We start from the raw sequence: 25,454 nt of genomic DNA, 5'->3' as shown, positions 1-25,454 counted from the left end.
TTCCTAAGGCAAGTCTTAAGTTCACTTATCTATGGCTTCCCTGGATATGTAATTTTTTTTTGATTATTCGTATAGAAACCTGAGCATGAAGTCATCTTCATGCAGTGTTTTAGCATAAGCCCACTTCCATTGGCCAGTTAAGCTAAGCAACTAGATTTTGCCAAGAACTGGCATTAAAAGATATTCCTTTCTGCCATTTCTGCTGCAGGGGAAGTAACATCCAGCAGAAGTTTGGTAGCAAAGAGGCAAATAACACCATGAACTTTTGCAGGGATTTTTCTTGGGGTGGAGGTGAGCTTGCTGTAAACATCTGCAACTCCCTCACAGTAATGACCTTGTTTTGGTACAAGAGTGCCCATGCAAGAGTTCCACTGATATATCACTTTCCAAACTACTTTAACTATACTGGTATCATTCTTCACACTTAAAAGCTTTAGTTCCACAGTGGTACTTCTAGCTAATCAAAATAGAACCTCTTCACATAGTGGTATTTCACCCAGTGTGAAAATTTTCTGTTAAATTGCACTGTTGATAGCAGCACCCAAGCTATTCATTCAGTTAAGCGACCCCACCTTTTTTCTTTTGCTAAGCTGGACAAATCAGCCCATGGAAAGCCAATTTACCCCTTTAGTCTATGTGTATTCATTGCTTTGCATATTTGCTATTCATGGAGCTTTTGCCACCAGGATTCATATACTGAATCCTTATTGATCTGATCAATTTCAGTAAAGGTTTCTATGTCAATTGAACATATCTGCCTCAACAGAAAAGGAGGTGTACCAAATACAACAAGAAAAAGCCTTCAGCTTCACACTATGTCCATTCAGCAGAGATTTTGTAGCTAATCAGTGCATTTATCTCTGATGTGAAACGGACACTTTATTTTGCCCAAAATATTAATTTTATATTCTTTGCTTTCTCTCTGCATCCTTTCTACCAAAAGGAATGGCCATTTGGTTGGAGTTCTGCTGGGCCTGAATAGCAAGTGAGCTATCTGGTAAGTAAGCTTCCCCCTTGTTTTCTCTTCTGGAGGCAGAAAAGGCAGAAGGACTACAGATTTCCCAGGGGGGGCGAGGGGTGGGAGGGAAAGGAAAGAGAGAGGAACACAGTGTAATGAGAGTTATGATACAAAAAGAGAGAGTTATGGTACACAGAGAGAGAGTTATGGTACACAAAGAACAACTCGTTTCATTTATATCACCCTCCTTTCCCCAGGAATGTTTACTGCCTTCCTTTATCTGGATTTAGAGATACTGAATTCAAAACTATGGTTTAAGACACAAAGGTATAACCACACTTCTAAATTATCACAGATAAATATCATTATCTAAAACTATTTTAATTGGCTGTTTTGTATGGGTTTTGTATATACTCATAGAGTAGAATTTGTTTCCCTGTTTCTTTGATTTTGCTCCCAAGTGCGTTTCCTACAGACACTGGTGAATTCAATACATAACCTTAAAAAAAACCCCAAACTATTTTATCTGGTACTCAGGACTCTCCAGTGTTAACTAGCAAGATGAAGCTAGTGATAAGTGATAACATCTTGGAAAAACTACAGAAACAGCAATAATTAGCACTGGATATGCAGCATTATAACAGGGTTATTATTGATCCTAATTCTACCACCACCACCAAAAAAACCCGCCATGCAAACAATACTTGTCACTTAATGACCATATGGAGCATTGAGTGCTCCCAGCATTGCTTCAGGTCTTCTTTAACTACTCCAGCTGGCCGCCAAGTTCTGTAGAGGAACTTCACTTTACATGCTGTCACTGGAACGGGTTATTTTAATAGTCAGACGTCTCTTAACATGGAATTTCACTCTAGGACAAAAATAAATAAATTATATATATATATATACACATATATATGAGTCCGGCCGGTTCCAGGACCTTCTTCACCTGCCCCAACCGCCGCCGGCCCCCTCCGCTCCGCTCGGCTCCCCTCAGGCGAAGGGCGGCGGCGGCGGCGGCGGCCCCCGCTCCCCACACGGCGGCGGGCACCGCGCCGAGCCCCGCACCACAGCGCGCCCCCACCCCTCCCACCCCGCGCCGCTGAGTGACAGCGGCCCGGCGCCAATGGGGCCGCCCGCGGGGCGCGGGGGGGCGGGCGCCGCAGCGGCGGGCGGGCCAATGGGAGCGGCGCTTCCTGCGCGGCGGGCGGGGCGGGGCCGGCGCTTCGGAAGAGGAGGGCATGGCTGTCATCAATGAAGTCATGCTCATAAGCTAGCCCCGCTCGCCGGCGCCGTACTCGGGCGGCTCGCGCAGAGGGAGCGCGGCGGCGGCGGCACCCAGCGCGCCACTCCGCCCCGGCAGAAGGTGAGTGCAGCTCGCAGCTCCCTGTCCCCTCCCCGGCCCCGGCGCTCCCCTCGCCGCCCTTTATTGTTATTGATCCCACGCGCACGCACCTTCTCTCCATCTCCCCGCACCGCCTCCAAAAAAAAAATTAAAAAGAAATAAATCCCCGCGGGCCCCGGGGGTGATTATGCCACCTTCTGCCTCTCCTCCCCACCTCCTCCGACGTCCACCGTCCCCTCCAAAAATATTTACGTTTTCCAGTGGGTAGAGAGAAGAAAGTTTTGACCCGGTATTTCTGGAATAATCATAATGCAAATCTCCAATAGAAGAGAGAGGAAAAGGGGGGGGACGAAAGAGAGAAAGACCCGTGGCCGCTGACTTGTGAGTCAGCTGCACTAGCAGGGAGAGACCGGGAAGAGGAGAAGGCAGCGGGGGAGCGCGCCGTGCGTGTGTGTGTATTTAAAATCCGCGTATTTTCACGCATATACGCGTGGGCACGCAATGGTTAAAGGCAGCGGCGGGCACAACAACAACACGACGCAGGGCCGCGCCGGGCCCGGCGGCAGCGCGTCGCAGGCTGCGGGGCCGCGGTGGGGCGAGGGCAGCGCGGAGGCCGCGATCCGGGTCAGCGGCGCTGCCCGCCTGTGCCCGGCGGCGGCTCCCGGCGGCTGCCCGGTCAGCGCCTTTCGGCCTCCGTTTTCAGCCGCGCCGTCAGGCACTCCTGCTGTAAAGGTGTCGCGGTGCGCTCCCAAAATAGCGCTTCCCCCCCCGTGCAGGAATCATGTCCGCCTCGCGAAGCGGAGAAGCACAAAACACGCGCTTGCAATTTTATAATCGCCTTCCAAGCCAAAAAAAACCCCCATATATATATTTCCGGTGTGCGCGGAAAATCTTTTTTTTTTTTTTTTTTGACGGGCCGAGGAGGGCGGGAGGACGCGCGCACACGCGGATGTCCAGGTAGAGGCGGGCGGCGGCGGGGGCCGGCACCGGGGAAAGTTCTCCGCCCCGCTCCGTGTGGCGGCCCGGGGGAGGGGGGCTGGCGGCTTCCCCCTTCCTCCGCCTGCGTGCGCCAGCGGCGGCGGGCAATCAGGAAGTCGCCGCCGCCGCTGCCGCCGCACACGGAGGCGCGTTTGATCGGCGCGACACGGCGGCCTAGCCCCGCCGCCAGGCTCGGCCCCGCCGCCGCCAGCCCACCTGCCGGCTGCCCCGCCGCCGAGGTAGAGGCTGCGGGGCCGAGCCGCTGTTTGGCGGGGGGGGCCGGGGCTGAGGCGCGGCGCGGGCGCTTGCAGCCTGTCGGCGGGGGCGAAAAACTTTCTAGAAGGGCGGGCGGGCGGGCGGGCGGGGAGACGCGGCCCTGCTGGCTGCGCCGGCGGAGGGAGGCGCCGGGCGTCCGCCGCCGAGGCCTACGCGCTGCCCGGCGTTGCCGGAAGAGCCGCGCGCGCCGCGGGAGGGGGGGCGGCCGGGCGGCCGTTAACGGCCGCGCGCCGCGGGATGGCGGGGGGCGGCGGCGGCGGCGGCGGCGGCAGGCTCGGGCCCTCTCCCGGGCGCTCCGCCGAAGTTCGCCGGCGCCTCAAACACATGGTGCCCCCCCGCGCCGAGAGTTCACCTTGCTGGGACAGCACAGTGCACAAGACTGAAAAAAGTTGCTGCGCTTGACTCCCCCCCCCCCTTTTTTTTCCTGTTTCTGAAATATACATTATTATCAAGTAAATACCGTGGTTAAGTGTCAGCGTAGCTGCCTAGATCATACCGAATTGATTTTCCTTGACATCTGCTGTTTACTTTGCTGTTGATGTTCAGACCTGCCGAACGTTAGGTGAACTCTGTTCTTTTTAGATGTCTTTTGATGAATATTTTAGATAGGTAAGTAATTAACCAGCCGAAGAGTTGAAGATATGTGTGTATGTGTGTGTATATATATATGTTTACCTTTTACCATATTAAGTATCATACTTGCTTAAAAAAAAAAAAAAAGACGTGGGACCCATGCCATTTACTGCATTGTTCCATTTGCATTCTCTTCTGTTTTTTTTTTGTTTTTTTTTTTTTAGATTTCTTCAGTGTTTCTTTATTTTAACCATGGCCCCTGAGACCGAGACAAATGAACAGTGTACCAGAATTTAATTCCTTTAGTGGTATACTGGTTGCATGTTCAGAGGTGGGGCAGCCTTCTCTGTGTAAGTTAGTGTATTGTTATGCAAATAAAGGCACGCTTTCTCTTTGGGAAACTAATTGCTCTATTACTCTCCTTGACTTCTGTTTCTTTTGTCCCTTTGTTACTCTAAGGAAAAAAAATGATGTACCGAAAGGAATGGATTAGAGACAGGTTTTTATGTCCATATGTAATATATCAGTAATAGGAGGCAAAAAGGTTGTATGGGTAACGAGAATTTTAAAATAAATTCAAAGTTAGGGGTATCGTACAGCATGCCTGAACTTGACAGAAGTAAAGCATCATTAAATACCGTATTTCTCTCGTGAGTTCTGTCTCAGCTTTAGGACTGGTGTTTCTGCGGTGCTTCATAGAACATATGCACCACAAGACTGTGTTCAAAGCAGTCTTAGATCTTTTCTTTTGTTCATTTCTGAAGTGGTCTGTGAGCATTTCTTGTCAAATTTGAAAAGTGCTTTGGCCAGCACCTGAGGCTTGAAATTGACAAGAAAAAGGTGCTCCAGCTAGTAATCTTACATTAAATGTATTCTTGCCAAAGGTGTAACTAAAATTAATATCTGCAGATGTATTTTCTCAATTTTGATTGGACTTTGAAGTTAAGGTCAGAATTTGCACAGTAGCAACTCTAAAAAAAAGTCTGCACTTCTTCCTCAAATCCTGTGGATTTGATCTTGATTAATTATGATCCTGATTAATAATATTGCTATGATCTAGTGATCCTTTTCAGAAGGAGAATTTTCGTTTTTTAATATGAATGAGTGTTTTTACAAATCATTAACTAAAATGTTTGTTATATATATATTTTTTTTTTCTGCTGCAGTTGAGGATCTCCATGTATACAAAGTTCTTCCTTGACCTCCACCCCTTTTGCAGTCCATCAATTTAGTTTTTCATTTCTGTTTGATACTCAAGTGAAGTAATAAACACAAGGTTATGATGTAAAGATCACTTGTCATGAAAATGGCAGCATGGAGAAGCTTATGCTATATTTACAAGATAAAATAATTGAGTATGAATAAGGGAAAGAAGTAAGCCCTCCTTTAAATACAGCTTTGGTAGTTTGCAAATATAGCAGAATAACAAGACTGAGACTCAAAACTGTTTTTTTTTTTTTTTTTTTGGCATGTTTAAAATCATCACTTCTTGTGTGCAAACATTTTTATTTCTGCCTCCACTTGACAGAGAAAATTTCCTATGTCTTGCTGTAGGCTATAAGCACAGAATGAGAAATGAATTTTTTCTTTAGCAAAAATGTTAAAATAAGTTTGTTGTCCTGAAAACCATGCTGTTGTATCATCTTCAGTGATATTTTATCTTAAGTAACTTGTATTAAGAACAAACTTCTCCCTTGTTCCTCCTCTTCTCCCTCCTCTAAGACAAACCTTGTCAATAATACAATGAATTTCTTTCCTTCTACCCACCTCTAATTATGGCTTTTGTTTTTCAGAATCTAATGTGAAGATGATGTTCAATAACTGTGATTAATGCCTGTAGAAAAGGTCACAGCATGGAAACTTAATCCGTAACCAGTCAGCACTCTCATGAGTCAGTTTTGTGTCCCCTAAATGTGCAGTAGAATCTGCACTTGCAGCACTGAATAGTGCTAATCCAAACGTGGACTTGATTTTAGGCATTGACAGCTTGTCTGTAATGAATGTGTCTATGGGGTTGAAAAGCAGTTCACTAGACTCCTAATCCCAGCCGTCTGCTCTAGCCTTTCCTGAAGGCTGCTACCTTCTGAGGCAGAGCCATCTGAAGGGATCACATGCCTGTGCTTTAGCTTCCGCAGTGAAAAGTTTGATGACAAGGCTTACACCTAACTTGTGTGAACTCTGACTTGTGATGGCTTCCCTTGGACTGGCTGGAGTAGATCCAGTCGCCAGCTCTTAGCCAGTCATTTGTTGGTGCTGATTTTAGTTTTTCATACTAGGACTATCCTAAAGTAAGCTGTATCAGTGTGTGATTGTGTTACATGATTCCACAGTGAAATGTCTGGTGCAAGCACACAACCTATTCTGCTAGCTGTGCTGTGGGGGAGGATAGCAGTGTTTAGCAAAGGGCTGGGGAAAACGATGAGGCTGTGTCCAGAGCTTGTTTGTCTCTGTCCTGAGTATCTGGATATGCAACTAAGGTGCTGTGTTCTGATTCTGTGGTTTGAATGTTAAATGCCAAGTTCCCTTCCAGAAGTGGTCTTGAAGTTACAGTGAAGTTACATACCTGGGTATGTAAAGGTAGATCTTCAGCTGTTAGTGTGCTCCACTTCTTTTAGGTGAATTGAATAACACTGGTTTATGTCAGTTGACAATTTGATTCTTCTCCTTTACTGATTTTATGTTGTTTCATATACACCTATTAATTGACTAAATCATTGTTTGATGAAATGACAATAGTGAAGTCCTAATAAATGTTAATGCACAGTGTCCTGTGGGACTGTAAAATACAGAGCACTGCCTTGCTTGTAAATATTCTAAGTTATTTGTTTTATTATAATGAGCTGTTGTATTGTTCAATTCTTAACATTTCCACATCTTCATTTAGTTATTGTTAGCAAATTAAGCAAAACCCACAAATCATTGACAGTGTCATTCTGTGTTTTTTATGGTAGTCTAAGAAAGGTAACCCGGAGTTACCCTGTTCCCAGTAACAGTGTATCATGCTTTCACAATGTATCTTTTCAAAACCATCTGTGACTCGTGACTGCAGTTGGAAATGGGAGGGGGGAAGTGGACTGTAGTTAACTGTCTTCCTGTAGAGGTACAGTTATGGGGAGGTGGTCTGCATTGCAGTGTGCTAATAGCATGTGGCTGACACTTGGGTCTACACTGCCTTTTCATCAGATCTAAATGGTGCAGTTTCCTTGCTTTCTGCTATCAATCCAAAGCAGGGGATCTGGCTGAAAACACACTGGCTGAGACTCAATTTGGGTTGACTCAGTCTGGAAAAGGCAGAAGTTATATTGGATGGTGAAGGGACACAACTACAGGAATTATAAATACTTACTGCTCCATCTGTTCCTAGACTCAGTGTAACTGCCCCGTGCCAAAGCAGTCCACAGTCTCTGGATCTTTTGGGGTGTCCAGCTGGTCTTGAATTCCTAAGTAGTGATGGTAGTTTCTTGCCTCTTCTGTTTTAGTTTTGGATCTACTAATGTTGCATACTTTTCCCCATGTGAAGGAAATCCATGTCTTTGTTACCTTGGGGTTTGTAGCAGCTTTATACTGAAGTATGTGCAACATGCTTGGATGCTGTGGGCACCAAAACATTGAGCTGATAGAAACCCCATTGTACAACGAAACAGCTGTATCTACAAAAATTTCTGAGTGTGTATAAAGTGAAAGTGCAGAGCATTTGTGCTTAAGGATTACCCTGACCCTCATAGCGTACTCAAAATCTTTGTAATGTAGATATTCACAATCCTGAATCCTTTCATCCAGAAATATTTGAGCATTTTGTCCAGATCCTAGGTCTTTCTCTTTAGCTCTTGGTGTTGAAGCTCCTTTTGTGTTTGTGTCTGGCTAAGTCACCTTGACAATGATATATTTTTTTTCTGTCTAAGCTCTGGGGTGTCCAGAAGAGGTGCGAGAAAATTTCTGGGACCTCAGGAAGAACTGCATGATTCACCACAACTGATTCAGTCCCTGCTTGTTCCCTGGCATGGGCTCAAGAAATAAAAAGGGTTTGATTTGAATACATATTCTGTCTGGCAGAAGGAGCTGCCTTCAACTGAGAGAACAAAAAAGGAAAAAAAAAAAAAAGAATGGTGTATAGCAGGCATCTCTGTGTTCAAAACTAAGAGAAGAGGATCCAGTCTACTGTTTGAGGCTGTTCATGAAAGAAATCTGGTGATGCTGATGTATGTAAATCTAGACAGTGTTTTGGGTTTACAGTTAAGAGTTGTCTCTTTTTGAAAGTCATGTGAATACTCCTGTGAGAGTTGTGAGGAAATTGTAGGATTGGACACTTGAGGAACAATTAGACAGTATGTAATACTTTTGAGAATCTGGGTCAGCAGCAGCATCATTTGGGACAATGTGATGGAAATTTGTTTTCTCATTCATTACAGTCCTTAAAAATATGTTAAAAGCACTTACACTTTTTTTTTTTCATGACTCTGAACAGGTACTCAGTAAATCAGTACTCCAAACATTTGACTTTCGCAGGGATCTGGTTACATATTGCTTATCTGAATATAGACACCAGAATTTACCTGAACTATGTGAATGTTTAGAGCCTGGCCCCCATTGCATCTGGTGTCTATTGGTAGATTTTTGCTTTGACTTTAATAAGAACCTAATTTCTTTAGGCCCTTACAAAAGTCTCATTGAAGTCATTTTTTATTAAAAATTATTAAATTTTGATGAGAATCTAATTTGTGCAAACTTTTTATACAATCTCAATCTTATCAAATAAAAACGAAGTCAAAAGCTTTTTAGTAGTTCTGCTCTGTAGACAGAGCCTGAGTTGGGAGGGTCATGCATAATGTGTCTTGGTTTATGGCAGTGGCTGTTTTTTCCTTTTGCCAGAGAAAACCACCTCCTCTCTTTAAATCTCTCAGTGTTCTTGGGCAGGACTTGTGGGCAGGTGTTCAGGTAATATTTTCCAATATTTTATATTCCCTTGAGTATAGATTTTATAAATTCCTTTTTTTTTTGCATGAAAGCTGTTCTTTGACAAATAAAATCTCTGAATACAAATCTGTTTAAGAAGGTTCACAATGTCATCTTCTGATAAGATTGGGTGAATTTATCTGCTCCTAACAAAAACAAAATGAAAGGACTTGATCTGGAGTGAGGAGTGCAGCTTTCCCCCTGGCAGTGATTGTTTTTTACAGCTTGGGCACTTGCTAACCCATTAAAAAGAATTTTAAATCTTTAAAATATGCTTACTGGAACTTTTTAATGTATATATAAATAAAATTGCAACCAGTGGAGTGGAAACTGAGGCCAATAAATTTTTATGAGAACCACAAGTTAAGTTTGAAATAAAGGTGCATGGAAGGAGAGATTTTGATATTCACTTTATTAGATAGGTTTAGGCAAAAGTATTTTGTAAAATATGACATTATGTGATATTGTGCATGGATAGTAGTTATTATTACTTCAAAATTGATTACATAGCAGTTCTGTATAAATTTTTCTTGGTAATGGTGTTGGTGCTAGGTTCTACCTTGTTAAACTGACTGAATTTGGCTTCTGGCATACAGAGAGATTCTGCTGTGAAGGTGCAGTCTTAGCATACTCCTGTGTTGTGCAACATAGTAATCATCTCTCATAAAAATTCTCTGCTCTGTAGAAATGTCTGTTGTCCCTCATACAGTGAAATTGCCAGTCCATTGTAAGAAGCCACGGCATGATGTATGCAGTTGTGATAATTTTAAAACATGATTCCTTTTGTGGTGATGTTGTGGGATTGTTGGGGACTAATTAGTGACTCAAGTGCTTGTTGTTGTCTTGTGTTTTGAACAGAGAAGCTTCAAAGGTACCACCCTGCCTTACCTTGCAAGGAAATAGGATCCCAAGGTAGTTTATTTTAAGTGAGGGTATTTTTATTTAAGGGATCTAAACAGCTCTTGTTCTAGTGTGTTGTCTTGAATCAGAGGAGAGTAGCAGCTAATAAGACATAACAAGAGGGAATTTATAAGCAAACAATATTAAACAGTTTTTGATCATGACAGAACATGTAGGTAACTGAGGGAAGAATAAGCAAAATTGGTCTTGATGTAGTAGCATTTTGTCTGCTATATTGGTTCTGATAGATAATTACTCTTGCTTGTGGAAGAAAAAGGATCATCAGTTCTGTAAAGTTTAAATTGCCTGATTGCCAGCAGTAAGCACCAATACTCTTTTTTTTCTGTTGTGTCTTGCAAATGGACCTTCTTTTTGCTTTGGTAGGAATCTTGGGAGGCTGCTTTATTTTTCTTGAGCATTACTTTCTTAGTCTGACTTCTACTAGCTGGGATGTTGGCAGGGTTACAATGTGGGTTCATAAGAGCTGTTTCATAGCAGGGTTTACACTACTCACTCATACCAGAAAGTAACTACTGCTAACTATGAATAGTGATAAACCCAGGAGTTGAAAGTGGAACACTTTCTTTTCCTATAAGTTCTATAAAGAGAGAGGACAGGTTAGGGAGATCTCTTAGGTCTTAGAATGTGCTATCAAAATCTTGCAGAACAGAACACTTTTAAAAAATATTTGGTTTTCATTCTATTGGATTTATTGTTATAGGACAAGTAACCATGGGCAGGTAGCCTTATTATAAAACTACACTCAAAGTAGATTAAAAAAAAATAGGCTGAGCCCATCTAATGGTTAGCTACTGCTGGATGTGGTGAACCTACTTGCTTTCTTGTGCTGACACTGAGACTCCTGTGTCCTTGCAGAAAGTCAGTTTAGGAATCTAAATGATCAGATTTTTTTTTTTTTTAATTTTAATAAGATTACTTATTTGCTGCCTTGGCTCCTCAGATAATGAGATCATTGTGTGATCAAACAAATCAAAATGGTGCTGCTGGGAAGTGGGGAGTACCAAGAACATAACTGGTTTTGTTGATAACAACTGATCATCGTTTTTGTAAAAGTATGGCAGCTCTGTCACTGTGTTACAATACACAGACATTAGTAGGCTAAAAGTTCCCAATGTTAGACACTGATAAAAGTTCTTAGAAAGTTGGAGAAGAATAATGTTTCAGGTCTGTAGCCTGCCTCAATTTGCTCTTTTAAGAACACAGAAGCAAAAAATAGTAAAAGCTGGTTTTCCAGCAAGTAAAGGCCTATAATTCATTCTCTGAGCTCCTACCATTTTATAAGCCACTTGAGCTGCATTCTTATGGCTTGTGACATCAGCAGAACCCCTCAAGTGAATTATAACTTGGTTCAGTCCAAAGCAATCTGTTGTCTTTTCTGTTGTCTGTTTCATTTGATACTGTGATTGCATACAGAGATAACCAGAGAGGTCCTAATTTAAGTATTTAATTTAAAAAAGTCATAAAACAGTCTTAAAATCATTTTTAATACTTGTTCTGCTGTATTACTATGCATTTTATAAAAAAGAATTTCACTGTATCTGATGAATTAGGGAGAGATTTCAGAACAAGCGTATGCGAGTGAAGATGCCCAGCAGTCTTCTGTGCCTTTAGGAGTACTGTGCTTGACTCCTTGTGATACAATCTGATGATTGCAATTCAGCTGTATTCATATTTTCTGGTAGATGCTTCTCTTAGCCTTGAAACTACTTTGTTCTATGGATGTTATATAAACATCCAGAAACTGACTGAACTGTCAAATTCCTTGATCATTCTAGGGGGCTTTTTGAAGGATGGGCATACTAATGCGTTGTGTTAGGGGTCACTTAAGCATTTTCTGATGATGACAGCTTGCATGTGTGTGTGTATAATGCTTACCAGCAGATTTTCTTCATTATGTTTTTTTTCAATGCCCCTAATGTTACATAGAAATTCTGTTTTCATTTTGTTTTATTATTATAGCTATTCTGCTAATTGAAAAGGAGACAGAAAATAGATGTCCACGCCTACAGACCCTGGCGCCATGCCTCATCCTGGTCCTTCTCCTGGACCAGGACCTTCACCTGGACCGATCCTAGGACCTAGCCCAGGACCAGGGCCGTCTCCTGGCTCAGTACACAGCATGATGGGGCCAAGTCCTGGTCCACCCAGTGTCCCGCACCCAATGCCAACAATGGGGCCTACTGATTATCCACAGGAAGGCATGCATCAAATGCATAAGGTAATAGCTTTTTTACAAGTGAACCTTTTTCCCCTAAAGTTTTCTCCATTGATAAAAAGCATACTTACAGTACATTTAGACCTGCATAAGACATGTTCCGCTTCATGTATCACCTGCAAAAGTGCAGCTACAATCTTAATTCTGTCTTTGTTACTAAAGATAATGTATACATCAGACTAAACACAGCTTGCTTGTTTTTAGTAGGCTAGTTTGAACTACAGAGTTAGCAGTTTTGCAAATCTTCACTTGTCAACTGTGCACTTTTCAGCAGGATAGGCCTTGCTAGAGAATAAATTTGGAGTACTGTAAGACCATTCTAACAACTGTTTTTTGTAATTAAATGAATGTTCTTGTAAGGTTTTTTTTTTTTTCCTTTTTTCTTTCTTTCTTGTGGTCTGTTTGGAAACATCTTGCTACCATATTGCATGTTTTCTGGGTTTTTTTTGTTTGTTTTGCATGAAAATCGATCTTTTAAAAATTATTTTAACTCTTAAAATGCTCATGTTTACAAATTTGTTTAATCTTCCATGTTGATGGAAAAAGTTTGTTTCCAAATTAATTTACATAGGCTCCATCTCACTAAGGAATTTAAAGCTATGTAATTTAGAACATGTGAATAATCTGAGTTCAGTCGTTGTTGTTACATGCTTAAAGTTACATGTGTGCTTAGACAATTGTCAGTGTCTTTTGCTTTGAGGAAATTTTTTCTGTCTAGAATATTTCTTTGAGAACATTCTATTAAATATTCACATTTTATTTGATTGTGAAGCAAAGCTTTACAATTTATGATAATTTTAATTTCACTCACAGAAATATGCAATAACAGCTTATAGAGCCAAGATATTAGTTCAGAACACTTTGGTAACTACTGTTGGTGCTACTTGGTATTGTTATAAGCACATGTAGAAAACTTCAAATAATAATAAAAAAGAATTAAAAAAATTTATTTTTAAGTTTTAAAAGCATTTTAATTTTTCTCCTTCTGAATTGGCAACTTCTTCAAGTTGCCACTTTTATGTCCATATTAGTTTAAGTCATTAAAACAGTGGTTGTTGTGTCCGGTCAGTGAGGACACAATAGTTTCATCTGTTGCGTGAAAAACTGTATCATTTAAAACTTTTAATAGCACAGAGACAGCTGAGGTGATGGGGAACCATGTTGCAGCTCCCCATTTGTTCTGAACTGTTGAAATTGTCATCTCTGAGAGGTCAGCACATTCAGTACTTAAAATTTTGCATGTGAATCTTGAAGAATCTAATTTAGCTGCTAGCCAGATTAGACATTTGCAATTGGCATTTCCTTGTTTATGGAGTCAGTTACAGTTCAAGCTGCCAGTAGTCTGGTAAATTCCTAAGACTTCACAGACAACCAATATTTACATCCTTCAACTCTTAGTTCTTTCTGTTTCGAGAGATTCTGTAGCTGCACAAAAGAAAGGCAGCATCATGAACTTCACAGTAGAACAGCTGAATACTCCATACAGTATATCTTTAACTGCTGTATCCTGACTTACCTTGTGTGTTCCTTAGCAGATGTATGCTATGTCAGCCTTAGAAAAAGAACAACAAGTATCATCCTACAAAGTTCTCCTGGAGAGTCTAGGAGCATCTGAGATGTTCTGTGAACCAGAGTAGAAGTTCTCCCATTGTGATGTTGCAAGGCACTGACAAGTTTTGAAAAATGTACCATGACTCTGAAGAGTCTGGATAGCTGACTCAAAGGTGACCAGTCAGTGTAGCCAGAGCAAAATTACTTTCCCTCTTCTTTCCTGTGATTGTGAGAATGGGATTAAGGCTGTAATTTCACAAATATTGCTTTTCAGTAGCAATGTTAGTTTGAGCTCCCTTGCTCTCCTCCAGGCTGCCGCTTCATCTGTTCCTGTGTGTGTGTGTGTGTGTGTGAGAGAGAGAGAGAGTGAGAGCGAGTGTGCAAGACACAAAATGTGTCTGTTGAATTGATACAGGTGGAAAAAATTAATATTTTTTCTTGGTTAACATTTTATTTTAGATCAGTTTCCTGGTCTCTCTTCCTGTGCAACTCCACAAATAGTGTATTTGGGACAACTGAGGGAAGGGCACGGGGAATGGTCTGTTTAAGAACTGATGTCAAAGTGTGCCTTTAGAATATTTTGCAAATAGTCTTGAGTGTTGTTCCATGTAATTCAAAAGGTGGTCAGCCAGCTGCAGTTTACAGTTTGACTAGATAATTATTTTCTTTCTGCCTAGTGTTACGTAAAGCAGTTTGACTTTTAAGTCATGATGCAAGACTGTACTTTTTTTTTTTTCTAACGAGAACAAATGACAGAAGTGGGAGATTGGGCAAAATATTCTCCAGTTACGCAACTACTTGTAGGGTATGTGTATCTCTGCATACATATGCAGTGGAATGTGTTTTTCGCGTTAAAATTCACAAACTAAACAGAGAAGGGCCTTCATTCTATATTGGTTATTTGGCTGGATTACAGAGAATAATATAATGCATATAGAATTTAAAAAAATCCAAAGCATGCAAAAGTATAAAAGTAAACTGATTGAGAGAAGCCGATATTAGTAAATCATAACTCTCACAGTTTGTTTACTTAACAACATTCAATGTGAAAGTTAGAGATTCTGTATTCAGATAACAACCAGAAAACTGGTCCATGGGAAAATTTACTATTGATTTATACAACATTTACAGTTATGACAGAAGCAATAAATTAACCATCTTTCTTGCTACTTTCTGAAGTAATCTTTAGACTTACCAATCGAATTGTCAGGAGAATCATTACAATTCTAATTTTTACTGAAGGATGTTGTGGCTGCAAGACAGCTCCACTGGCTCAAGGAGACATACCTAGGAGTCTGTTGGGAAGGGATAAACCACAACAGCCTAAAAGTCTTCTGAGCTGAAAATACTTAGAAGCCACAAAGACAGTTGAGGGAAGCATTGTTATGTGGTTGCCCTAATCTTATTCTTCCTGAGCATCAACTTTCAGGGCCCTTTTGGAGGCATACCATAAGGATAAATGGTTTTAGTCTGAACCAATTCAGCTGTCTGTATGTACTTATGCAGCTGGGCTACATGACTTTACCTAATTAACTCTTTTAGTTATGACAAAAATACATCTATTTAATTTGCATGGTTCTTATTTGAGGGATGGAAAGAGTACTCTGAGCTCTGAGTTTATTTTCTCTTCTGTTTAATCATAACCTGAAACATAGTGACTTCTTTTGTGAATTTATAATGGAGTGTACTGTAAATGATTACTGGCTCTGGAAAAATTATTATGATTTCACAGACAGTATTATTATTTTGCTAAAATTGAATGACAGAAAAAATAGTTTTCCTACAAAAATGTTTTTTTTTTTTACTTTAATGTATTTGTTCACTCAAATGTTCCATTAAAACAGAAAGCAAATGTTTTCCCCTTTCTTAGTTGGTTAATAGATCTGTGCACATTAGACATTTTAAGTACCTTAAGGTGCTGTTCTGGTCCTGAAAGTAACACCTTTCTATCCAGCAAATATGTTCCCTGCATTACCTCTGTTGTATTTGTTTACTTCGCTGAAAAAAAAAAATTGCTGTCAGCCTTGAAAAATTAGCAGAGCCTTAGAAAAAAAAAGTTTTAGTGATTTTATATATGATAGACAGGATGGTTGGCCAAGTCCCTACCGCAAGGGCAACCAGAGTCAGTCCCGTTGTCCGTTAGTTATGCCCTCAGTTGTACTATGCAGTTACGTGACAACAGACTGCCATGTGGTCTATAGAATGTTTTGTTGTTTGTATACCTCTATACATGTATACCTCTATGCATGATCTAGAAGAAATCTAGTTTTATACTCAGCTCTTGGTCTCTGATTTCAGGGCCAGTGATCTTAATTTTTTTAAAGGAGGAAGGAAGCAGAAAACAAAAAAAGACACCTTAATCTGACAGTTTTCCTAGAAATGGATTGAACAGTGATTTAATGCAGTTTGTGAGAAGACCTTAGTTCCTAAATGAAGAGCAAAAGCGGTGTAGTTAAAATGTTCCCTGTACTTTAGGCACTACCTAAAATGCCAACTCTGTAAGTATGGGCTTGCATATAGTTGAGGGCATCCCTCATTATGATTTCTGGAAGCACTGTTCCGCATTAAGCCTATTCTGCACCAATTCTTACTTATGTGGAACGATGAAAAATAGTAACGTATACTCAAGGTTGAATACATCTCAACTTTGTATTTCCCTTCTGTTCTATGATAATATCAAAAGAAAAGAACCTCACAACAGTGGTGCTGTTTTGGTGTTACAGGTTATATTTCTCATGCCAACAATGTCTTTGAGGAAGATATCTTTAATAATTTATACAGGATTGAAAGATTTATACAAATTGCATGGGTATAAGGTGCTTTCTGTAGAGTTGCTTTTTTTTTTTTTTTTACCAGTTACGTAGATTTAATGTTATCATCCAACTCTGTAACTATACCGTGATTCAAAGAGGTTTTGAAAAATAATAATATTTCAGTTTTGTTGTCCTCTGCTGAATTGTCTCCTCTATGTAATAGGTTTTTTCCTTGGACAGCAGTGGTGCTTTCAGGTTAAAAATACACTTGAAAGCACAAAGCCCTCTGCATAAGTTAGCAGTACTGTAATCATTAAAACTAATTTTATCCTCAAATGGAAAAATTCATGCCATTTTTATCTTTCATTGTTTTGTCAATAAAAACAGATTAATCAATTCTACCTTTTCTAATTTGTTTCTAATGAATTGCACTTTCAGTTTCTCATAGCATAATTTCTGCAAACAAATAGAAGCAAGCCTTTTTTTGCTATATTTAAGCTCCCTTCCATTAGGCTTGAAACATTTCAGTTGGCTAAGGGTTTTGTTTATTTGAAATATTTCTCTTAAAAAAACCTTTTCTTTTGTTCAGCTCTTCCCACAGAAGCATTCCTCCAATTTAAGTTTCTCTGTATCACCACAGATCTTTATCCTTTAGCTTCCGTTTTTGTTTGTTTGTTTTTTAATTCTCCTTTTGAAAAGGCAGTTCTACCCATGCATTTGCTTTCCTCTTCACTGGCGCTCTTTGTTAGTGTCAGCCCCCTCCCCTGTCTCCAATGTGCTAGTACTTTAGTGCCCTGGCTGTATCACATCTTAGTGCATTCAGAGCTGCCCACATCCACAGAGGCTTCGCTGCTGCTGTCCATCAGCGCAGTGACACTCATCCCTGCGGTGACACTACCTATGTGTACACTATTTCTCCTCTAGAAAGGAGGTCCAGTCTTCTGCACAATCTCTCCCTCCTCTTGGAGGCTCTAAAGATTTGGTCCTGGACATGTACCATGATGAAATAAGGTACAGGTCCTGCTTTACAGACGTTTTACTCCTTAGCATATAGCTCTTGGCAGTGGCATGTGAACCGTGTGTACAGTGTTGGTTGTCTCCGTAAGTAACGGTGAAGGGAGAGGGAGTGGTCTTCCTGCTTCGGAAAAGGGCATTGGGTTTTATTTGGTCTGCACAGTCAACCTACTTTCCATGTGTAAGTTAATTATCTGTCTCTACGTATCTACTCCATACCCCAAGTTTTTGTAATCAAAAATAGCTTCTCAAATAACAGATTTTTTTTTTTTTTACTGATACAAGTTCCTTTCATAATTTTTTTTTGTATTATCGTGAAAGCTAAATGACTTGGTAAAAGGTAAGAAATCCATGTTACTTTTGTATAACTTCCCTCCTCTTAGCCTAGAGTTTCTGATAAGGAAAAAATCATATTGGTAAAATCTTTCAGAAGCACCAATAAGCCATAGAAATGTTTACAGATATTTTATTTCTTATTATTCCAATGGAAAATGGGAAAATTATATGAAGGATTTATAAATTAAAATTTAGAATTATTTTTCCCTTTTTGTGCATAGAAATAATGACCAATGTTTAGTTCTGTTTAAATTGATTCATGTACAACAGATTGCTCAAAGAGAAGAAATGCAGCAGTCTCTTTTTTATAACTTCATATAGCTTCTTTTACATGCTTTCTATTAACTGACTGTGTTTTCCATTGGAATAAGTTTTCCTAACTCTCTTTTTTTAAAGAGTTCTCAATAAATAGGTGTGCATTAAAATAAAGCAGTCTGTGTTCACAGTAGGGCTTGCAAGAACAGTTAATATTTCGTATATGTGCATGTATGTATTACAAAGAGGGGCAGAGTTGCAGATTTTAGTAGAGAGAAGTGAATGGTGCCAGCCTTTTTCTTACTCGTACAAAGCCTTGCAGACATTCTAAGTCAGCAGTTAAGGAGCAGAATCTCTCTCATGGTTAGGGACCTGATGGAATTTTTGTTTTCAGGTAAACATTTTTGGTTTTCTTAAGATCTCTTTTCATCCTGATGTTACTTTTCACCTATTTTCACATCCAGATTCCTGCAGTTTCTGTTGGGAGCCTTTTCCAGTGCCCTGCATGCCTTCAGCCTATTTTTCTGACACCAAGTTGTCTTCTCTTCACTTTCTTAGGGAGGCACTTGACCCTGTTTTGCCTTTCAAATACCACTGAGATTGTAGTTTTTGAGGAGTGAATGAGGTGACAGTGACTGTAGGGGGCCAGTATTTGAACAGAACCAAGTCTTCCTTTCTTCCAGTGCCTTTCCCTGTTTTTTTGCCTACAAAGAGGCTACCTCCTGCAATGGAACCTTTATGTTTGAAGAGAAGCAGTGTTTGGAGTGTTCCAGTAGAACAGTGACTGAAAGGGCAAAGTTTGGATTAAAAATAACTTGGGCAAAGCCACAAGCTGTATTTTCGTGAGTTGGTGTGTGTTACACTGTTTTGTAACGTGAGGCCAGTACAGTTCATGTGTTTGTATTTGGACAGTTTTCCTCCCTGGCATTGCCTAAAACACATTGGGGGGGTGGGGGAAGAAGGAAACAGAGAGGGGCAAGCCTTGCAGTGCTGTGCTTTCCAAAATGTCTGATTCTGGGGTGAAGTTTCCCATTGTATTTACTTTGAAAGAGTGTTAAGAGATGTTTATACTTTTCTTTATGAACTTGTGTAAGTTTTGTGTTAAAGTCCCTTAGATTTTTTGTATGCCTTCTTTGTATAAATATTTATTTTGTTTTCACAGACCATTGATGGCTTGCATGAGAAAGGAATGGTTGAAGACGTTCATTGTAGCTCCATGAAGAGTATGCGACCTCCTCACGCTGGAATGGGCCCGCCTCAGAGTCCAATGGACCAGCATAGTCAAGGTTTACACATACTGTACATGCAATATGATTTTGGGTCCCCTTTGTGCCACAAAGAGTCACAAGTAACATAGAACGATTTTCCAGTTATTTCCTTTCTGCCTTGTTTGGAAAGGCAATAACTGATAACTGTGATATCGGAGGGTGAGGGGAATAACTTAATCCCCTTGTTGTCTAGAGTGTTCATCAGTCATGTAGAGGAAAAAAGCTAATCCTTTTGGATCCAAGTCTGTGTCTGGGGCAAATAGGCGGTTATAGGTTGCAGTTCACATCTATAAAATATATATATTTTTCTGATATTATGTGGCTATCATAAATGTAAATGCATTAGAATGTGACCTGTTTTAAATGTATGATGAAGAAATGGTAAGAGAGAAGAATCCAGGCAAACCTGGAGTTGCCTTCTTTAATATTTGTCATGTTTGGCCCAGAGCTGAACAAAGTTCTTGCCAAAAATTTTTATCTTGGAAAATAAAAACTCATTTCATCACAATTCTGCATGTCTTCTTTGTCATTTAGCTTGCTACATAAAAGGACATGCATTCTCTAAGCAGCTCAGTATGTTGGAGATTTAACTGCACTGGTAACACCTGCTAGTATTAATTAGTTGAGCAGGTAAGGTTTTGTGTATTGTATAATTAGTTACTGTATACCAGCATCTGAAGATACCTCATCTGAAATTAGGGTCCCAGTTTGCCTCTCTATACAAATCTATTAATAGATGGTCCCTGTTTGATGTATTTATGTGTTTATAAGACTGAAAAAGAGAAATGGTGAAAGGAGAAAACAGATACAGATTAGCAAAATGACTTTACCTGACTTGTGTGCCTTTTCAGTATCAATTAAGTGAAATAGAACTGACTTTTGAAGGGACAAATTCTTCCTTAGATAAAACTTTTCCCAGTGCTTTCAGTGGCATGCATAAATGCTCATATGAGAGCAAGATTTTAACTGTCTTTTCATTCAGAGACACTGGTTTTCTTGTAATGAACTTGTTCCTTAAAATGAACTTAACATTTACTCTGTAGATGAAAACCAGTCCAATTTAAACATAATGTGCTGGTAATACAAGAACATAAGTTGCAAATGCTTCAAATACAGATAGCTGTAAATTGCTTTATTCTTTCCTGTATTTGCTGAGACCCAGCTTTGGAATTGTCTTGCTCTGCAACAAATAATATTAGTAACAGCTGCAGCAGGCTAAAGACTGCAGATCCCTGCTACCTTTTTGGCGTATGTGAGCAACTGTTACAAGATAAACAGAGAATCTTGGAGCTGTAATCTAAGCAGGCTTTTTAAAGAAGTGGTAAAAAATTATTTTATATATCCTACTTTATATTGTTGTGGAAATTTGGGGGTTTTATTTGCCTTTTTGCCTCCTTTTTCTTCTTCCCTGATTATCTTCTCACAAAAGAGGGTGAGCAAAAGAGGCTCCTCCTATACCTATTGGGGAAGGTCTCATCTGGTGACCTTGTAACTTCTCCCCTAAATGTAGATTTCCAAGATAAAAAGCTTGCTTTCTTAATAGCCTTTCAAACTATTGGATACTTTCAGTCTGATTTATCGGGGATTAGGGGTCTCTAACACAATCATATTCCTACAACTTTTGAGAAAATATGCAATGCAGTAAAAGAAAGTGAGCATATCAATGCCTGTACTGAGAGGAAAGAGCCAATGTGAGTTCTCTGAGTATCCATGGAGAGATACATTGTGAATCTCCTAATCCTGACAAAATCTTACTGGCTTTTGGTACACTATTAGAAACCAAGACTTAGTCTAATATTCACCTTCTTGTAGATTCTCTGATGTCTGATGGTTGTGTTTACGTTGCAGTTGTGTAAAATTTTAAATAAGATACAAGTCAATTAGAAATTGTATCTTATTAGTTCTAGGTCTCTGGAAGAGTTTTTGTTCGTTGTGTACTTGCTTATAGGCCTTGAATTGAAGAAGGTAAATATATGCACTAGTTAACACTGTTACTTTCCACTGAACTTTTGAATATAACTGAGGAAGTTCAAAATCCCAGAGAATGGATGTTCCTAAATTTGTGCCATTATTTTGAAAGTGTAAACAATGGCCACAGGTCAGGAAATGACAGTCAATCTAACACTGATTCCAGGCAAAATCAAAGAAGGTTGATATACTACTATTCTTTGATTCCATTTGACTGTGCATGTAATTTGGACCATTTGGAATGGTTTTATGGAAAAAGCAGTCTTGTCAAACAAGACTGTTCGACAACACATGATTTACTCTTTTTAAGGAGATCATAAGCTAAGCTGATTTCTTAGAGTACCGTTGTTTTGTGTATTTTTACAGTACTTACGAGAGTGGATTCTGGCCCATATATCGGACCTCTCTGTGCTACAGTAAAGCTAGTAGTAGTAACGACAGACAACTTTGTCTGCCAGATAGACTTACAAAAGACACTTGGCTTGCTTCTGTATGACACTTCAATTTAGGAGAAAGATAATACTAAGTATAACCAATATAACCTGTATTAAACAGATTCAGTTTAGCTAGTTAAGTGGCAGATTATAAAAAAATGTAAATAAAGGATCAACATCCAGTTGGGGATATTTCTAGGTAGGCTATATTTTAGGTACAGCTCTATTCTTGGTTCAGTGTTGTTCAGTATATTTGTCAGGGATCTGGAAAAAAACATAAGATCAGTCCTGATAGAATTTGCAGGTAGCACTGAGGTTTAGCCATAAATAACAAACAGGTAAATTACAAACACTGGTCAGGATGCTCAGCAGAGCAGGTTTATTTCTACAGCATGGATTTTAACACAGCCAATAACATCGTATGTCTAGGAACAATGTAGTTTTTGTGTAGGTGGTGTGAGACTCTTATACAAAGCAGTAGTAACGAAGGGAGTTTAAGTTGTCATGGCAGACTTAAATGTGAGTTGTCATATACTTTAGCCATGAGATGGAATGTACTACCTGCATTCATAACCAGGGGCATATTAAATGAAAAGCTATGCCACCTTTGCTAATGAATTAGGTGAGAGCTTTATAGTAGTATTGTATTCTATTCTTATATCTGCACTTCAGAAAGATGTTGGAAAATAGTGCCTTGTTTAGAAGGCACATACATGAGTGATTTGCAACTTGGAAGACTTGTGCCTTTGCCTGGAGAATGTTAAACTCAAGTATTTATTCTGTCAGGGAGAGAATTAAGATGTCTGTGATCAGTCTGCACATTTCCAGTAGGTAAAAAGGCTTGTAATAGATGACTTCTGTATCTAGCAAAAAAGTGCGGTGTATGTTACACCTGCAAGTTTAAATCAGACAAATTCAGACCGTATTAGATATCTACATCTGACTTAAAAAAGATAATTAACCTTTGGGACAAGGATTACCTGAAGATTTGGGATATCTTTTCTACCACTTGAAATTTAAGTCAATAGTGGATGTCTTTCTAAACTATTCTTTAGACCAAAGAAAGTAGATTGTTGTAGAAAGTAAAGGTCTTTGGTCTGTTTTAGCATGTTATATAGAGTGTAGTAATTGTAATGGTCTTTTATTATAAGAAATCTGTGAATCTGTAAACAGGATCCAAGACTCTGAGGAGAAGCGGTAAGCTAGAGGAGGACAGAATGTTTTGAATTTTTTGGACACTGGGAAGATGAATAGTCTTCATGAAATGCTGTTGTTTTCTGAGTAGAGCAGTTGTAATAAATACACAGGCAGTAGTCCTTCTACATGTAGTTTACAATTAAAATTGAAGACAAAATCAGGTTTCATTTAAATGTTGAATGTTGTAATAATGTAATCTTCTTGGTAGTTTTTTTTTCTTTCCTTTAGAAAAAGGTTTTGCAAAAGAATGTTTCTAAGTACAAAGGGCATTTTTAAGTGAAAAATTTATGTATCTTACCAGAAAATGTAGCAAGAAAATTGTGGATGTAAAACACATGCTTACAAATGTAGGTGGGTAATTAGAAACAAATAGGCCAATTGCACATGCAGTTGTGGATGTAATCTGTATAAAATGCACACAGAGTTGTGATGAACAATCTTGAAATAAAGACCAATAGACTTATTAACTAGAAAAGAGTATTTTCAAGGCAAATTGATACAGAATTCTGAGAGTAATGATTCTTTCAGTCTGTAGTAAGAAACAGTAAGCTGACACTTTTTGAGGTGGTGGGGCTTACTTTGATCAGCAAATCAAAAGCATGCATAAAAGCTAAATCTGCAGCAACTTTGTCATTCTGCTGGTAAATGTGTATTTGCTGCCTCAATAGCAGTAACTCTTTTGAGATGTTTGCTTTTTTTAACTGAAGATGATTACTAAAATAAACTATGCTGCTTTATTATTTAGATTTTTTTCTTGATATTCAATGGTATGCTAGTCATGCAGGTTTCTCTCATACTAGTTGAGACAGATTGTCACATTTTTAATGCAGCCATATCCTTACTGAATGGTTTTGCAAACATCTGACATTAATTTGTGGGGGGAAAAACTCCTGAATTGGTATCTGTCTCCCCAGTAGTTCTTCCTTTCCTCTTTAGTGGCCAAATTGAAGATGGAGTAACATTTCTGACTATTTCAAGTGACCAATTGTCTTTTCTTGAACTCATGCACAAAGCTGATGTTCCTGTTTAGTCTCAGTACCTTTCTTTTCATATTAACACGTTAAACTGAAAGGAGAATCTGTTGCTCTGAGTTCATATTTAGCTGTTTAAATAGTAATCTTACTAGATTTTACTGAATTTGGACTGCATTAGAAACTGTGTTCATCTTCTGTGAAAGAACTGTGCTGAAAATACCAGTATTGATCTCAGGTGTATGGAATTTACTGCTATTTGCTAAACTGCTAAGCAGAGTTATCTAGAAAATGAAAATTATGTTTATCTTTTGTTTTTAAGAGGAATGGGGAGAAATTGCAGAGACAAGGTCCTGAGCAACCTAATATGGCTTGGAAGTTGTCCCTGCTTTGGGGACTTAGCATTCAATATTTTTCTTGTCTTCTATTTCACAGATGAAACTAATCTGAATAGGTTATGCAGAATTAAAATCAAAATCCTACGTGGAAAATCTAGAGGCAGGGGGTAGCTTTTTTCTGAGCAATTAATGAACTAGATCTTTAAAAATTTGCTGAATATTTATTGTGGGAATTCCTGTGTGCCACAAAAATGGATCTGAAATAATTTATAATAGCAAAGTTCAAAAAGAAGGCCAGACTCTTCTTGTCTGTATCTTAAACATTCTTAATCTTTTTTTTTTTTTTTCTTCACATAGACTGGTTAACCTCTATCTTCACCCATCATTGCTGTCCTTGTTCAGATCCCATGTGTGTATCCTCACCCGTTAGTAGACCATGTGTGTTAAGCATGGAAAAAGCAAGTGGTTTGGAAACTTTATTAGGACTGGCTTGTGGCTGCATGTTGTCACACTGGTAAACCTTCTGAAAAGTTTTGAACTTAAAAAGGAAAACTTCCATACAGCATCACAAAATTTAGATTCTGTAAATCACAGAATCACAGAATCACAGAATCACTGAGGTTGGAAGGGACCTCTGGAGATCATCTAGTCCAACCCCCCTGCTCAAGCAGGGTCACCTAGAGCACATTGCACAGGATCACGTCCAGGCGCATTTTGAATATCTCCAGAGAAGGAGACTCCACCACCTCTCGGGGCAACCTGTTCCAGTGCTCTGTCACCCTCACAGTGAAAAAGTTTTTCCTCATGTTCAGATGGAAGTGTCTGTGTTTCAGTTTGTGCCCATTGCCTCGCGTCCTGTCGCTGGGCACCACTGAAAAGAGTCTGGCTCCATCCTCTCGACACCCTCCCTTCAGATACTTGTACACGTTGATAAGATCTCCTCTCAGCCTTCTCTTCTCCAGGCTAAACAGGCCCAGCTCTCTCAGCCTTTCCTCATAAGAGAGATGCTCCAGTCCCCTAATCATCTTTGCGGCCCTTCGCTGGACTTGCTCCAGTAGTGCCACATCCCTCTTGTACTGGGGAGCCCAGAACTGGACGCAGGACTCCAGATGTGGCCTCACCAGGGCTGAGGAGAGGGGGAGAATCACCT

The 25,454-nt window shown here is 39.7% G+C and overlaps 1 protein-coding gene across 5 annotated transcripts in view; it reads left to right on the top strand.

Annotated features, from left to right (window-relative positions):
* The first annotated feature begins 2,257 nt into the window (after positions 1 to 2,257).
* Positions 2,258 to 25,454, top strand: part of SMARCA2 (SWI/SNF related, matrix associated, actin dependent regulator of chromatin, subfamily a, member 2) — a 123,926-nt gene continuing 100,729 nt past the window's right edge. For 3 of the 5 annotated variants that reach the window (XM_067316534.1, XM_067316531.1, XM_067316535.1), the window contains exons 1-3: positions 2,258 to 2,324; positions 11,964 to 12,222; positions 19,291 to 19,414. In XM_067316534.1, coding sequence (XP_067172635.1) covers positions 11,998 to 12,222; positions 19,291 to 19,414 — 349 coding nt within the window. In that variant the 5' untranslated portion in view covers positions 2,258 to 2,324; positions 11,964 to 11,997. Of the gene's footprint in view, positions 2,325 to 3,499; positions 3,521 to 4,126; positions 4,167 to 11,963; positions 12,223 to 19,290; positions 19,415 to 25,454 lie in introns of those variants that run through there. The other 2 variants (XM_067316533.1, XM_067316532.1) reach the window with 2 other exon arrangements.

This window comes from Apteryx mantelli, chromosome Z, assembly GCF_036417845.1.
Source record: "Apteryx mantelli isolate bAptMan1 chromosome Z, bAptMan1.hap1, whole genome shotgun sequence".
Lineage (NCBI taxonomy): Eukaryota > Metazoa > Chordata > Aves > Apterygiformes > Apterygidae > Apteryx > Apteryx mantelli.
Note: the sequence above shows the minus strand (reverse complement) of the source record. Positions and strands in the feature narration are given on the sequence as shown.